Source organism: Nerophis ophidion, linkage group LG03 (genome assembly GCF_033978795.1).
Source record: "Nerophis ophidion isolate RoL-2023_Sa linkage group LG03, RoL_Noph_v1.0, whole genome shotgun sequence".
NCBI classification, from domain to species: domain Eukaryota; kingdom Metazoa; phylum Chordata; class Actinopteri; order Syngnathiformes; family Syngnathidae; genus Nerophis; species Nerophis ophidion.
In genome coordinates, this window is record NC_084613.1 from 12913682 (window position 1) to 12929514 (window position 15833).

Here is a 15833-nt window from a genome sequence, read left to right on the forward strand (position 1 = left end):
CACTATTATGTTAGATCCACTATGAACTGGACTCTCACACTATTATGTTAGATCCACTATGGACTGGACTCTCACACTATTATGTTAGATCCACTATGAACTGGACTCTCACACTATTATGTTAGATCCACTATGGACTGGACTCTCACACTATTATGTTAGATCCACTATGAACTGGACTCTCACACTATTATGTTAGATCCACTATGAACTGGACTCTCACACTATTATGTTAGATCCACTATGAACTGGACTCTCACACTATTATGTTAGATCCACTATGAACTGGACTCTCACACTATTATGTTAGATCCACTATGAACTGGACTCTCACACTATTATGTTAGATCCACTATGGACTGGACTCTCACACTATTATGTTCTATCCACTATGGACTGGACTCTCACACTATTATGTTAGATCCACTATGAACTGGACTCTCACACTATTATGTTAGATCCACTATGGACTGGACTCTCACACTATTATGTTAGATCCACTATGGACTGGACTCTCGCACTATTATGTTAGATCCACTATGGACTGGACTCTCACACTATTATGTTAGATCCACTATGGACTGGACTCTCACACTATTATGTTAGATTCACTATGGACTGGACTCTCACACTATTATATTAGATCCACTATGGACTGGACTCTCACACTATTATGTTAGATACACTATGGACTGGACTCTCGCACTATTATGTTAGATCCCCTATGGACTGGACTCTCACACTATTATGTTAGATCCACTATGGACTGGACTCTCACACTATTATTTGAGATCCACTATGGACTGGACTCTCACACTATTATATTATATCCACTATGGACTGGACTCTCACACTATTATATTAGATCCACTATGGACTGGACTCTCACACTATTATATTAGATCCACTATGGACTGGACTCTCACACTATTATATTATATCCACTATGGACTGGACTCTCACACTATTATATTAGATCCACTATGGACTGGACTCTCACACTATTATATTAGATCCACTATGGACTGGACTCTCGCACAATTATATTAGATCCCCTATGTACTGGACTCTCACACTATTATGTTAGATCCACTATGGACTGGACTCTCACATTATTATGTTAGATCTACTATGGACGGGACTCTCACACTATTATGTGAGATCCACTATGGACTGGACTCTCACACTATTATGTTAGATCCACTATGGACTGGACTCTCACACTACTATGTGAGATCCACTATGTACTGGACTCTCACACTATTATATTAGATCCACTATAGACTGGACTCTCACACTATTATGTTAGATCGACTATGGACAGGACTCTCACACTATTATATTAGATCCACAATGGACTGGACTCTCACACTATTATGTTAGATCCACTATGGACTGGACTCTCACACTACTATGTTAGATCCACTATGGACTGGACTCTCACACTATTATATTAGATCCACTATGGACTAGACTCTCACACTATTATGTTAGATCCACTATGGACTGGACTCTCACACTATTATGTTAGATCCACTATGGAATGGACTCTCACTCTATTATATTAGATCCACTATGGACTGGACTCTCAAACTATTATATTAGATCCACTATGGACTGGACTCTCACTATTATGTTAGATCCACTATGGAATCGACTCTCACACTATTATATTAGATCCACTATGGACTGGACTCTCAAACTATTATATTAGATCCACTATGGACTGGACTCTCACTATTATGTTAGATCCACTATGGACTCGACTCTCGCACTATTATATTAGATCCACTATGGACTCGACTCTCGCACTATTATATTAGATCCACTATGGACTGGACTCTCACACTATTATGTTATATCCACTATGGACTGGACTCTCACTCTATTATATTAGATCCACTATGGACTGGACTCTCAAACTATTATATTAGATCCACTATGGACTGGACTCTCACTATTATGTTAGATCCACTATGGAATCGACTCTCACACTATTATATTAGATCCACTATGGACTGGACTCTCAAACTATTATATTAGATCCACTATGGACTGGACTCTCACTATTATGTTAGATCCACTATGGACTGGACTCTCTCACTATTATGTTAGATCCACTATGGACTCGACTCTCGCACTATTATATTAGATCCACTATGGACTGGACTCTCACACTATTATGTTAGATCCACTATGGACTGGACTCTCACACTACTATGTTAGATCCACTATGGACTGGACTCTCACACTATTATATTAGATCCACTATGGACTGGACTCTCACACTATTATGTTAGATCCACTATGGACTGGACTCTCACACTATTTTGTTAGATCCACTATGGACTGAACTCTCACACTATTATGTTAGATCCACTATGGACTGGACTCTCACACTATTATGTTAGATCCACTATGGACTGGACTCTCACACTATTATGTTAGATCCACTATGGACTGGACTCTCACTATTATGTTAGACTATTATGGACTGGACTCTCACTATTATGTTGGATCCACTATGTACTGGACTCTCACACTATTATGTTACATCCACTATGGACTGGACTCTCAAACTATTATGTTAGATCCACTATGGACTGGACTCTCACACTATTATAGTAGATCCACTATGTACTGGACTCTCACACTATTATATTAGATCCACTATGGAATGGACTCTCACACTATTATGTTAGATCCATTATGGACGGGACTCTCACACTATTATGTGAGATCCACTATGTAGTGGACTCTCACACTATTATATTAGATCCACTATGGACTGGACTCTCACACTATTATGTTAGATCCACTATGAACTGGACTCTCACACTATTATGTTAGATCCACTATGAACTGGACTCTCACACTATTATGTTAGATCCACTATGGACTGGACTCTCACACTATTATGTTAGATCCACTATGAACTGGACTCTCACACTATTATGTTAGATCCACTATGGACTGGACTCTCACACTATTATGTTAGATCCACTATGAACTGGACTCTCACACTATTATGTTAGATCCACTATGAACTGGACTCTCACACTATTATGTTAGATCCACTATGAACTGGACTCTCACACTATTATGTTAGATCCACTATGAACTGGACTCTCACACTATTATGTTAGATCCACTATGAACTGGACTCTCACACTATTATGTTAGATCCACTATGGACTGGACTCTCACACTATTATGTTCTATCCACTATGGACTGGACTCTCACACTATTATGTTAGATCCACTATGAACTGGACTCTCACACTATTATGTTAGATCCACTATGGACTGGACTCTCACACTATTATGTTAGATCCACTATGGACTGGACTCTCGCACTATTATGTTAGATCCACTATGGACTGGACTCTCACACTATTATGTTAGATCCACTATGGACTGGACTCTCACACTATTATGTTAGATTCACTATGGACTGGACTCTCACACTATTATATTAGATCCACTATGGACTGGACTCTCACACTATTATGTTAGATACACTATGGACTGGACTCTCGCACTATTATGTTAGATCCCCTATGGACTGGACTCTCACACTATTATGTTAGATCCACTATGGACTGGACTCTCACACTATTATTTGAGATCCACTATGGACTGGACTCTCACACTATTATATTATATCCACTATGGACTGGACTCTCACACTATTATATTAGATCCACTATGGACTGGACTCTCACACTATTATATTAGATCCACTATGGACTGGACTCTCACACTATTATATTATATCCACTATGGACTGGACTCTCACACTATTATATTAGATCCACTATGGACTGGACTCTCACACTATTATATTAGATCCACTATGGACTGGACTCTCGCACAATTATATTAGATCCCCTATGTACTGGACTCTCACACTATTATGTTAGATCCACTATGGACTGGACTCTCACATTATTATGTTAGATCTACTATGGACGGGACTCTCACACTATTATGTGAGATCCACTATGGACTGGACTCTCACACTATTATGTTAGATCCACTATGGACTGGACTCTCACACTACTATGTGAGATCCACTATGTACTGGACTCTCACACTATTATATTAGATCCACTATAGACTGGACTCTCACACTATTATGTTAGATCGACTATGGACAGGACTCTCACACTATTATATTAGATCCACAATGGACTGGACTCTCACACTATTATGTTAGATCCACTATGGACTGGACTCTCACACTACTATGTTAGATCCACTATGGACTGGACTCTCACACTATTATATTAGATCCACTATGGACTGGACTCTCACACTATTATGTTAGATCCACTATGGACTGGACTCTCACACTATTATGTTAGATCCACTATGGAATGGACTCTCACTCTATTATATTAGATCCACTATGGACTGGACTCTCAAACTATTATATTAGATCCACTATGGACTGGACTCTCACTATTATGTTAGATCCACTATGGAATCGACTCTCACACTATTATATTAGATCCACTATGGACTGGACTCTCAAACTATTATATTAGATCCACTATGGACTGGACTCTCACTATTATGTTAGATCCACTATGGACTCGACTCTCGCACTATTATATTAGATCCACTATGGACTCGACTCTCGCACTATTATATTAGATCCACTATGGACTGGACTCTCACACTATTATGTTATATCCACTATGGACTGGACTCTCACTCTATTATATTAGATCCACTATGGACTGGACTCTCAAACTATTATATTAGATCCACTATGGACTGGACTCTCACTATTATGTTAGATCCACTATGGAATCGACTCTCACACTATTATATTAGATCCACTATGGACTGGACTCTCAAACTATTATGTTAGATCCACTATGAACTGGACTCTCACACTATTATGTTAGATCCACTATGAACTGGACTCTCACACTATTATGTTAGATCCACTATGAACTGGACTCTCACACTATTATGTTAGATCCACTATGAACTGGACTCTCACACTATTATGTTAGATCCACTATGGACTGGACTCTCACACTATTATGTTCTATCCACTATGGACTGGACTCTCACACTATTATGTTAGATCCACTATGAACTGGACTCTCACACTATTATGTTAGATCCACTATGGACTGGACTCTCACACTATTATGTTAGATCCACTATGGACTGGACTCTCGCACTATTATGTTAGATCCACTATGGACTGGACTCTCACACTATTATGTTAGATCCACTATGGACTGGACTCTCACACTATTATGTTAGATTCACTATGGACTGGACTCTCACACTATTATATTAGATCCACTATGGACTGGACTCTCACACTATTATGTTAGATACACTATGGACTGGACTCTCGCACTATTATGTTAGATCCCCTATGGACTGGACTCTCACACTATTATGTTAGATCCACTATGGACTGGACTCTCACACTATTATTTGAGATCCACTATGGACTGGACTCTCACACTATTATATTATATCCACTATGGACTGGACTCTCACACTATTATATTAGATCCACTTTGGACTGGACTCTCACACTATTATATTAGATCCACTATGGACTGGACTCTCACACTATTATATTATATCCACTATGGACTGGACTCTCACACTATTATATTAGATCCACTATGGACTGGACTCTCACACTATTATATTAGATCCACTATGGACTGGACTCTCGCACAATTATATTAGATCCCCTATGTACTGGACTCTCACACTATTATGTTAGATCCACTATGGACTGGACTCTCACATTATTATGTTAGATCTACTATGGACGGGACTCTCACACTATTATGTGAGATCCACTATGGACTGGACTCTCACACTATTATGTTAGATCCACTATGGACTGGACTCTCACACTACTATGTGAGATCCACTATGTACTGGACTCTCACACTATTATATTAGATCCACTATAGACTGGACTCTCACACTATTATGTTAGATCGACTATGGACAGGACTCTCACACTATTATATTAGATCCACAATGGACTGGACTCTCACACTATTATGTTAGATCCACTATGGACTGGACTCTCACACTACTATGTTAGATCCACTATGGACTGGACTCTCACACTATTATATTAGATCCACTATGGACTGGACTCTCACACTATTATGTTAGATCCACTATGGACTGGACTCTCACACTATTATGTTAGATCCACTATGGAATGGACTCTCACTCTATTATATTAGATCCACTATGGACTGGACTCTCAAACTATTATATTAGATCCACTATGGACTGGACTCTCACTATTATGTTAGATCCACTATGGAATCGACTCTCACACTATTATATTAGATCCACTATGGACTGGACTCTCAAACTATTATATTAGATCCACTATGGACTGGACTCTCACTATTATGTTAGATCCACTATGGACTCGACTCTCGCACTATTATATTAGATCCACTATGGACTCGACTCTCGCACTATTATATTAGATCCACTATGGACTGGACTCTCACACTATTATGTTATATCCACTATGGACTGGACTCTCACTCTATTATATTAGATCCACTATGGACTGGACTCTCAAACTATTATATTAGATCCACTATGGACTGGACTCTCACTATTATGTTAGATCCACTATGGAATCGACTCTCACACTATTATATTAGATCCACTATGGACTGGACTCTCAAACTATTATATTAGATCCACTATGGACTGGACTCTCACTATTATGTTAGATCCACTATGGACTGGACTCTCTCACTATTATGTTAGATCCACTATGGACTCGACTCTCGCACTATTATATTAGATCCACTATGGACTGGACTCTCACACTATTATGTTAGATCCACTATGGACTGGACTCTCACACTACTATGTTAGATCCACTATGGACTGGACTCTCACACTATTATATTAGATCCACTATGGACTGGACTCTCACACTATTATGTTAGATCCACTATGGACTGGACTCTCACACTATTTTGTTAGATCCACTATGGACTGAACTCTCACACTATTATGTTAGATCCACTATGGACTGGACTCTCACACTATTATGTTAGATCCACTATGGACTGGACTCTCACACTATTATGTTAGATCCACTATGGACTGGACTCTCACTATTATGTTAGACTATTATGGACTGGACTCTCACTATTATGTTGGATCCACTATGTACTGGACTCTCACACTATTATGTTACATCCACTATGGACTGGACTCTCACACTATTATGTTAGATCCACTATGGACTGGACTCTCACACTATTATAGTAGATCCACTATGTACTGGACTCTCACACTATTATATTAGATCCACTCTGGAATGGACTCTCACACTATTATGTTAGATCCATTATGGACGGGACTCTCACACTATTATGTGAGATCCACTATGTACTGGACTCTCACACTATTATATTAGATCCACTATGGACTGGACTCTCACACTATTATGTTAGATCCACTATGGACTGGACTCTCACACTATTATGTTAGATCCACTATGAACTGGACTCTCACACTATTATGTTAGATCCACTATGGACTGGACTCTCACACTATTATGTTCTATCCACTATGGACTGGACTCTCACACTATTATGTTAGATCCACTATGAACTGGACTCTCACACTATTATGTTAGATCCACTATGGACTGGACTCTCACACTATTATGTTAGATCCACTATGGACTGGACTCTCGCACTATTATGTTAGATCCACTATGGACTGGACTCTCACACTATTATGTTAGATCCACTATGGACTGGACTCTCACACTATTATGTTAGATTCACTATGGACTGGACTCTCACACTATTATATTAGATCCACTATGGACTGGACTCTCACACTATTATGTTAGATACACTATGGACTGGACTCTCGCACTATTATGTTAGATCCACTATGGACTGGACTCTCACACTATTATGTTAGATCCACTATGGACTGGACTCTCACACTATTATTTGAGATCCACTATGGACTGGACTCTCACACTATTATATTATATCCACTATGGACTGGACTCTCACACTATTATATTAGATCCACTATGGACTGGACTCTCACACTATTATATTAGATCCACTATGGACTGGACTCTCGCACAATTATATTAGATCCCCTATGTACTGGACTCTCACACTATTATGTTAGATCCACTATGGACTGGAATCGCACACTATTATGTTAGATCCACTATGGACGGGACTCTCACACTATTATGTGAGATCCACTATGTACTGGACTCTCACACTATTATATTAGATCCACTATGGACTGGACTCTCACACTATTATGTTAGATCCACTATGGACTGGACTCTCACATTATTATGTTAGATCTACTATGGACGGGACTCTCACACTATTATGTGAGATCCACTATGGACTGGACTCTCACACTATTATGTTAGATCCACTATGGACTGGACTCTCACACTACTATGTGAGATCCACTATGTACTGGACTCTCACACTATTATATTAGATCCACTATAGACTGGACTCTCACACTATTATGTTAAATCGACTATGGACAGGACTCTCACACTATTATATTAGATCCACAATGGACTGGACTCTCACACTATTATGTTAGATCCACTATGGACTGGACTCTCACACTACTATGTTAGATCCACTATGGACTGGACTCTCACACTATTATATTAGATCCACTATGGACTGGACTCTCACACTATTATGTTAGATCCACTATGGACTGGACTCTCACACTATTATGTTAGATCCACTATGGAATGGACTCTCACTCTATTATATTAGATCCACTATGGACTGGACTCTCAAACTATTATATTAGATCCACTATGGACTGGACTCTCACTATTATGTTAGATCCACTATGGAATCGACTCTCACACTATTATATTAGATCCACTATGGACTGGACTCTCAAACTATTATATTAGATCCACTATGGACTGGACTCTCACTATTATGTTAGATCCACTATGGACTCGACTCTCGCACTATTATATTAGATCCACTATGGACTCGACTCTCGCACTATTATATTAGATCCACTATGGACTGGACTCTCACACTATTATGTTATATCCACTATGGACTGGACTCTCACTCTATTATATTAGATCCACTATGGACTGGACTCTCAAACTATTATATTAGATCCACTATGGACTGGACTCTCACTATTATGTTAGATCCACTATGGAATCGACTCTAACACTATTATATTAGATCCACTATGGACTGGACTCTCAAACTATTATATTAGATCCACTATGGACTGGACTCTCACTATTATGTTAGATCCACTATGGACTGGACTCTCTCACTATTATGTTAGATCCACTATGGACTCGACTCTCGCACTATTATATTAGATCCACTATGGACTGGACTCTCACACTATTATGTTAGATCCACTATGGACTGGACTCTCACACTACTATGTTAGATCCACTATGGACTGGACTCTCACACTATTATATTAGATCCACTATGGACTGGACTCTCACACTATTATGTTAGATCCACTATGGACTGGACTCTCACACTATTATATTAGATCCACTATGGACTGGACTCTCACACTATTATGTTAGATCCACTATGGACTGGACTCTCACTCTATTATATTAGATCCACTATGGACTGGACTCTCAAACTATTATATTAGATCCACTATGGACTGGACTCTCACTATTATGTTAGATCCACTATGGACTGGACTCTCACACTATTATCTTAGATCCACTATGGACTGGACTCTCACACTATTATGTTAGATCCACTATGGACTGGACTCACACTATTATATTAGATCCACTATGGACAGGACTCTCACAGTATTATATTAGATCCACTATGGACTGGACTCTCACACTATTATGTTAGATCCACTATGGACTGGACTCTCACACTACTATGTTAGATCCACTATACACTGGACTCTCACACTACTATGTTAGATCCACTATAGACTGGATTCTCATACTACTATGTTAGATCCACTATGGACTGGACTCTCACACTACTATGTTAGATCCACTATAGACTGGACCCTCACACTACTCTGTTAGATCCACTATGGACTGGACACACTATTATTTAAGGTGTTGGTTTAGTATGCCTTTTAAGCTATTGAAGAAACTGACCGGATGATCTTGTACATGGCCGGGTTGGTGAAAAAAGGCTCGTCCATTTCATTGTGCCCCCACTGGCGGTAGCAGATCAGGTCCAGGATGACGTCTTTCCTGAAGTGCCGCTGGTACGCCAAAGCCAGCCGACTGGCCCGCAGGACGTCCTCGGCGTTGTCTCCGTTGACGTGGATCACAGCGCAGTTCACCATCTTGCCTAAAGCCGATACATAACAGGGGTGTCAGGACGCGTGTATTCTTATTTCGATTTTTCGCAACAATACAGAGGCGTAGTCGTATCGATGTATTACAAGTGTAACAGTATGACCCCGCAAAGGTGACGGCAGTGATGGAAGGAATGCTTGCTTGATTTTCAACCTGTAAAAAGCTAGTGTTACGTACCATAAAGTAACTACAAAACCCAAATCCAGTGAAGTTGGCACCTTGTGTAAATGGTAAATAATAACCAAAAATAATGATTTGCAAATCCTTTTCAACTTCAATTGAATGAACTGAGAAACTTGATATTTGTTTTGCCAATAATCATTAACTTAGAATTTAATGGCAGCAACACATTGCAAAAAAGTTGGCACAGGGGCGTTTTTACCACTGTGTTACATGGCCTTTCCTTTTAACAACACTCAGTGAACGTTTGGGAACTGAGAAAAATAATTTTTGAAGCTTTTCAGGTGCAATTCTTTCCCATTCGTGCTTGATGTACAGCTTAAGTTGTTCAACAGTCCGGGGTCTCCATTGTGGTATTTTGCTGCACACATTTTCAATGGGAGACAGGTCTGGACTACAGGCAGGCCGGTCTAGTACCTGCACTCTTTTACTACGAAGCCACGCTGTTGTAGCACGTGCAGAATGTGGCATCGTCTTGCTGAAATAAGCAGGGGCGTCCATGATAACATTGCTTGGATGGCAACATATGTATGTACCTTTCACCATTAATGGTACCTTCACAGATGTGTAAGTTACCCATGCCTTGGGCACTAATACAACCCCATACCATCACAGATGCTGGCTTTTTAACTTTGCGCCTAGAACAATTCGGATGGTTCTTTTCTTCTTTGTTCCAGAAGACACGAGGTCCACAGTTTCCAAAAATAATTTAAAATGTGGACTCATCAGACCACAGAACACTTTTCCACTTTGCATCAGTCCATCTTAGATGAGCTTGGGCTCAGCAAAGCCGGCGGCGTTTCTGGGTGTTGTTGATAAAAAGCTCTGGGTTTGCATAGTAGAGTTTTAACTTGCACTTACAGATGTAGCGACCAACTTTGCGCCTAGAACAATCCGGATGGTTCTTTTCCTCTTTGTTCTAGAGGACACGACGTCCACAGTTTCCAAAAATATTTTAAAATGTGGACTCATCAGACCACAGAACACTTTTCCACTTTGCATCAGTCCATCTTAGATGAGCTCGGGCTCAGCAAAGCCGGCGGCGTTTCTGGGTGTTGTTGATAAAAAGCTCTGGGTTTGCATAGTAGAGTTTTAACTTGCACTTACAGATGTAGCGACCAACTGTAGTTACTCACAGTGGTTTTCTGAAGTGTTCCTGAGCCCATGTGGTGATATTCTTTCCACACTGATGTGGCTTTTTCCACACTCCATCAAGCTGTATAATCACTCCCCATACAGCAACAGATAATATCCGTCTATTACCTGACACCTTCTCAATCAGCTACTTCTCTTTGTTTTTAATGTGTATATTCTATTTTCTGCTGGACTTACTCTCTTTTTTATGCTGGGGCTGCCAAATATACTGTGATAGTGTACATAGCATTTGGTATATATTGTGTATATGTTATAGACATATTATATCTGTATATATAATATACTGTACACATATTAAGTATATATTGTATATATATTCACAGATATGTTATATTTTAAATTGCTATACCTAGTCTATTTATACCTGCATTGTCCTTTTCATCCTTACACTTTCCATCATTGTAACTAAGCTACTATGTTGAACAATTTCCCTTGTGGATCATTAAAGTTTGTCTAAGTCTAAGTCAGTACCGCCTGAGGGATGAAAGGTGCGTAATATCATCGCTTAGGTGCAGTGATTTCTCAAGATTCTCTGAACCTTATGGACTGGACTCTCACACTATTATGTTAGATCCACTATGGACTGGACTCTCACACTACTATGTTAGATCCACTATGGACTGGACTCTCACACTACTCTGTTAGATCCACTATGGACTAGACTCTCACAATGTTATGTTAGATCCACTATGGACTGGACTCTCACACTATTATAGTAGATCCACTATGGACTGGACTCTCACAATATTATATTAGATCCACTATGGACTGGACTCTCACACTATTATATTAGATCCACTATGGACTGGACTCTCACACTATTATGTTAGATCCACTATGGACTGGACTCTCACTATTATGCTAGTTCCACTATGGACTGGACTCTCACACTACTATGTTAGATCCACTATGGACTGGACTCTCACACTACTATGTTAGATCCACTATGGACTGGACTCTCACGCTATTATGTTAGATCCACTATGGACTGGACTCTCACACTATTATATTAGATCCACTATGGACTGGACTCTCACACTATTATATTAGATCCACTATGGACTGGACTCTCACACTTTTGACGATATTACGGACCGTGGATGGTAAAATCCCGAAATTATTTGCAATAGATCGTTGAGAAATGTTCTTAAACTGTTCGACAATTGCTCCCGCATTTGTTCACAAAGTGGTGACCCTCGCCCCGTGCTTGTTTGTGAATGACTGAGCAATCCAAATAAGTGTTTGATGAGCATTCCTCAACTTTCTCAGTCTTTTTTGCCACTCGTGCCAGCTTCTTTGAAACATGTTGCAGGCATCAAATTCCAAATGAGCTAATATTAGCAAAAAACAACAACATTTCTCAGTTGGAACATTAAGTATCTTGTCTTTGCAGTCTATTAAATTGAATATAGGTTGAAAGGGATTTGCAAATCATTGTATTCTGTTTTATTTACCATTTACACAACGTGCCAACTTCACTGGTTTTGGGTTTAGTACAATGACCATATGAGACGGAACATAAGCAATCTATATATGTTTTTAGCGTCATTTAGCAAGCTTATCAAGGAGTGCCAGTGCATGCATTCGTAATCAAATTTTTAAGTCAGGAACAGAGACTGTTTACATAAGATGCTATGTTTTGCATCTTGACGTCTTTCTGCACCCAAAATGGACCGAAAGATGACCTTCAAGAGTGATGTGCGTACTGGACTGTGATTATGCCAAACCATCTCTATATTCCTACAAAACCGCTGTAAAACAACACCTCCAGGCAACTTTAACCCTTTACTAATACCCTCCTCCATTCACATCCCATCTCCCCGGATTATAAATAACCTAATGTAAATAATCAAATGTACTTCTAATGTATATACTTGTTCTTATGCTACCTGAACTCACTATGTTCTCTGCTCGCTGTACATATCCTACTAAGTAAGACCTACACTGTTTCAATGTCCATTTCTCTGTTGATGCAATTGTTGATGACTGAAGTACTGATATCAACCAAAGCTTCTCATCCCACCCCCCGGATTGTAAATAATTCAATGTATATAGTATGATGATTAACCTGTGTGATGACTGTATTATGCTGATAGTATATATTTGTACCATGAATTGATTAACGTGAACCCCGATTTAAACATGTTGAAAAACTTATTGGGGTGTTACCATTTAGTGGTCAATTGTACGGAATATGTACTGAACTGTGCAATCCACTAATAAAAGTATCACTCATTTAATCAAAACCATTACACCCTAAAACAGTACCAGTAGTGATTTGCAGGCTCCATCTAGTGGTACGCCACAGAATCAACTCTATAAATATTCAAACACAGTGTTACTGTTCAAACTGTGTGGCCAAAGTGTTAAATAAAACCCCTGCTTTGTTTTGATGACTATTTTGGCCTAAGGGCCTACCGTATTTTAACATTGGTGATTACTGTGCTACCTGGAGAGCCAAGTGTTTTCTGGGGTGGTACTTGGTGGAAACGGTGTGAGAACCACTGCCCTGATACATGAAGACATGAAGACCTGTTTGACTGACAAAGTCAAAAACACAAGTGGACTGACCAACATCGCTGCAGTACAGAGAGGATCTCCCTCTCTCCGACGGTGTGGTGTACCCCACTTGGTTGTTCACAATGAGGTGGATGCTCCCTCCCACTCGATAGTGAGGAAGGTTGGACAGGGTCAGAGTCTCTGGAACGATCCCCTGCCCGGGGAAAGAGCCGTCGCCATGGACCTGCGGAAAGGTTTTACAAATGACTTTCTCACCCCTAAGTCGATACCACGTCCATCAGTCCGGTTTTCCCCAACCTGCAGACAGACCACTTGGTCCCCGGGCTGGGCGTCCTCGTCGGGGGAGTAGTCGCCCTCTTTCCTGAGCTGCTGCCGGGCCCGCGCCTTGCCCTGTGCCACCGGGTTGATGGCCTCCAGGTGTGACGGGTTGGGCAGCATGGTCACGTGAAGAGGGCGTCCGGCGCCAAAGTCCAGCTCCACGGAGGCCGTGAGGTGGGAGAGGACATCGCCGATGGCCGGCGACGTGTCAGGGAACTCGCTCAGGCCGCGCATTTTACGGAACATCAGCTGGAGGATGTTTGAAGATGATTATCCACTGCGTAAGATAGGCTGTGTAGGTATTTACAGTCTGTAAATCACATTAATATACAATGGTGATCATAACTTTACATACCCTGGGAAAATTGATGATTTTTTGGCCATTCTTCAGAGAATATGAATGATAACAAAAAAATATTTCTTCCACTCATGCTTAAAGCCCTACTGAAATGAGATTGTCTTACTTAAACGGGGATAGCAGGTCCATTCTATGTATCATACTTGATCATTTCACGATATTGCCATATTTTTGCTGAAATGGTTTAGTAGAGAACATCGACGATAAAGTTCGCAACTTTTGGTGCTGATAAAAAAGCCTTGTCTCTACCGGAAGTAGCAGACGATGTGCGCGTGACGTAACGGGTTGTGGAGCTCCTCACATCTGAACATTGTTTACAATCATGGCCACCAGCAGAGAGAGCGATTCGGATCGAGAAAGCGACGATGTCAGGGGTATTTGTTGACGAACCCCAAGATGCAGAGATGGAGGCAGGCATGGAGTGAGCATTTTGATATAAATACTAAGACAAAACCAAACAAAGGGTTCAAACCAAAAGAGCACACATGGGCAGATAAAAAACAAAAGGCCTTTAGTATAGAATCTAACAAGAGACAAAAAGAAACTTTAGCATGGAAGCTAGAGGATAACAAACAGAAAAACTGGAAATAGCTATGGCTAACAAAAACAGCTTACCGCTACGGCGACCAGGACAAGATGTAGCACGACAGGTAATAGCTGAAATGATGCCAGACACGACAGGTAGCGAAGACACAAGAGTGACATGAGGCAACGACAATACAAATGACAATACAATGATCCAGCAACTGACACAAGACAAAGGAGGTACAAATAGGAGCCGGCTGATTGGCAACGGGTGTGGCCAGATGCCAATCAGCCGCACTCAGGGAACAAGAAAGCAAGCTGACAAAATAAGAGCACTTGACAGGAACTAAAAGACAGGAAATACTAAACACAGGAAACAGACAAATG

The 15833-nt window shown here is 40.2% G+C and overlaps 1 protein-coding gene across 2 annotated transcripts in view; it reads right to left on the bottom strand.

Moving 5' to 3' along the window:
• The window catches only part of dhtkd1 (dehydrogenase E1 and transketolase domain containing 1), a 57076-nt gene that overhangs the window by 25714 nt on the left and 15529 nt on the right, over nucleotides 1-15833 (bottom strand). For both annotated transcript variants that reach the window (XM_061894276.1, XM_061894275.1), the window contains exons 5-7: nucleotides 14543-14812; nucleotides 14297-14468; nucleotides 10184-10382 (exon numbers count right to left, since the gene is read on the bottom strand). In XM_061894276.1, coding sequence (XP_061750260.1) covers nucleotides 10184-10382; nucleotides 14297-14468; nucleotides 14543-14812 — 641 coding nt within the window. The remainder of the gene's footprint in view (nucleotides 1-10183; nucleotides 10383-14296; nucleotides 14469-14542; nucleotides 14813-15833) is intronic.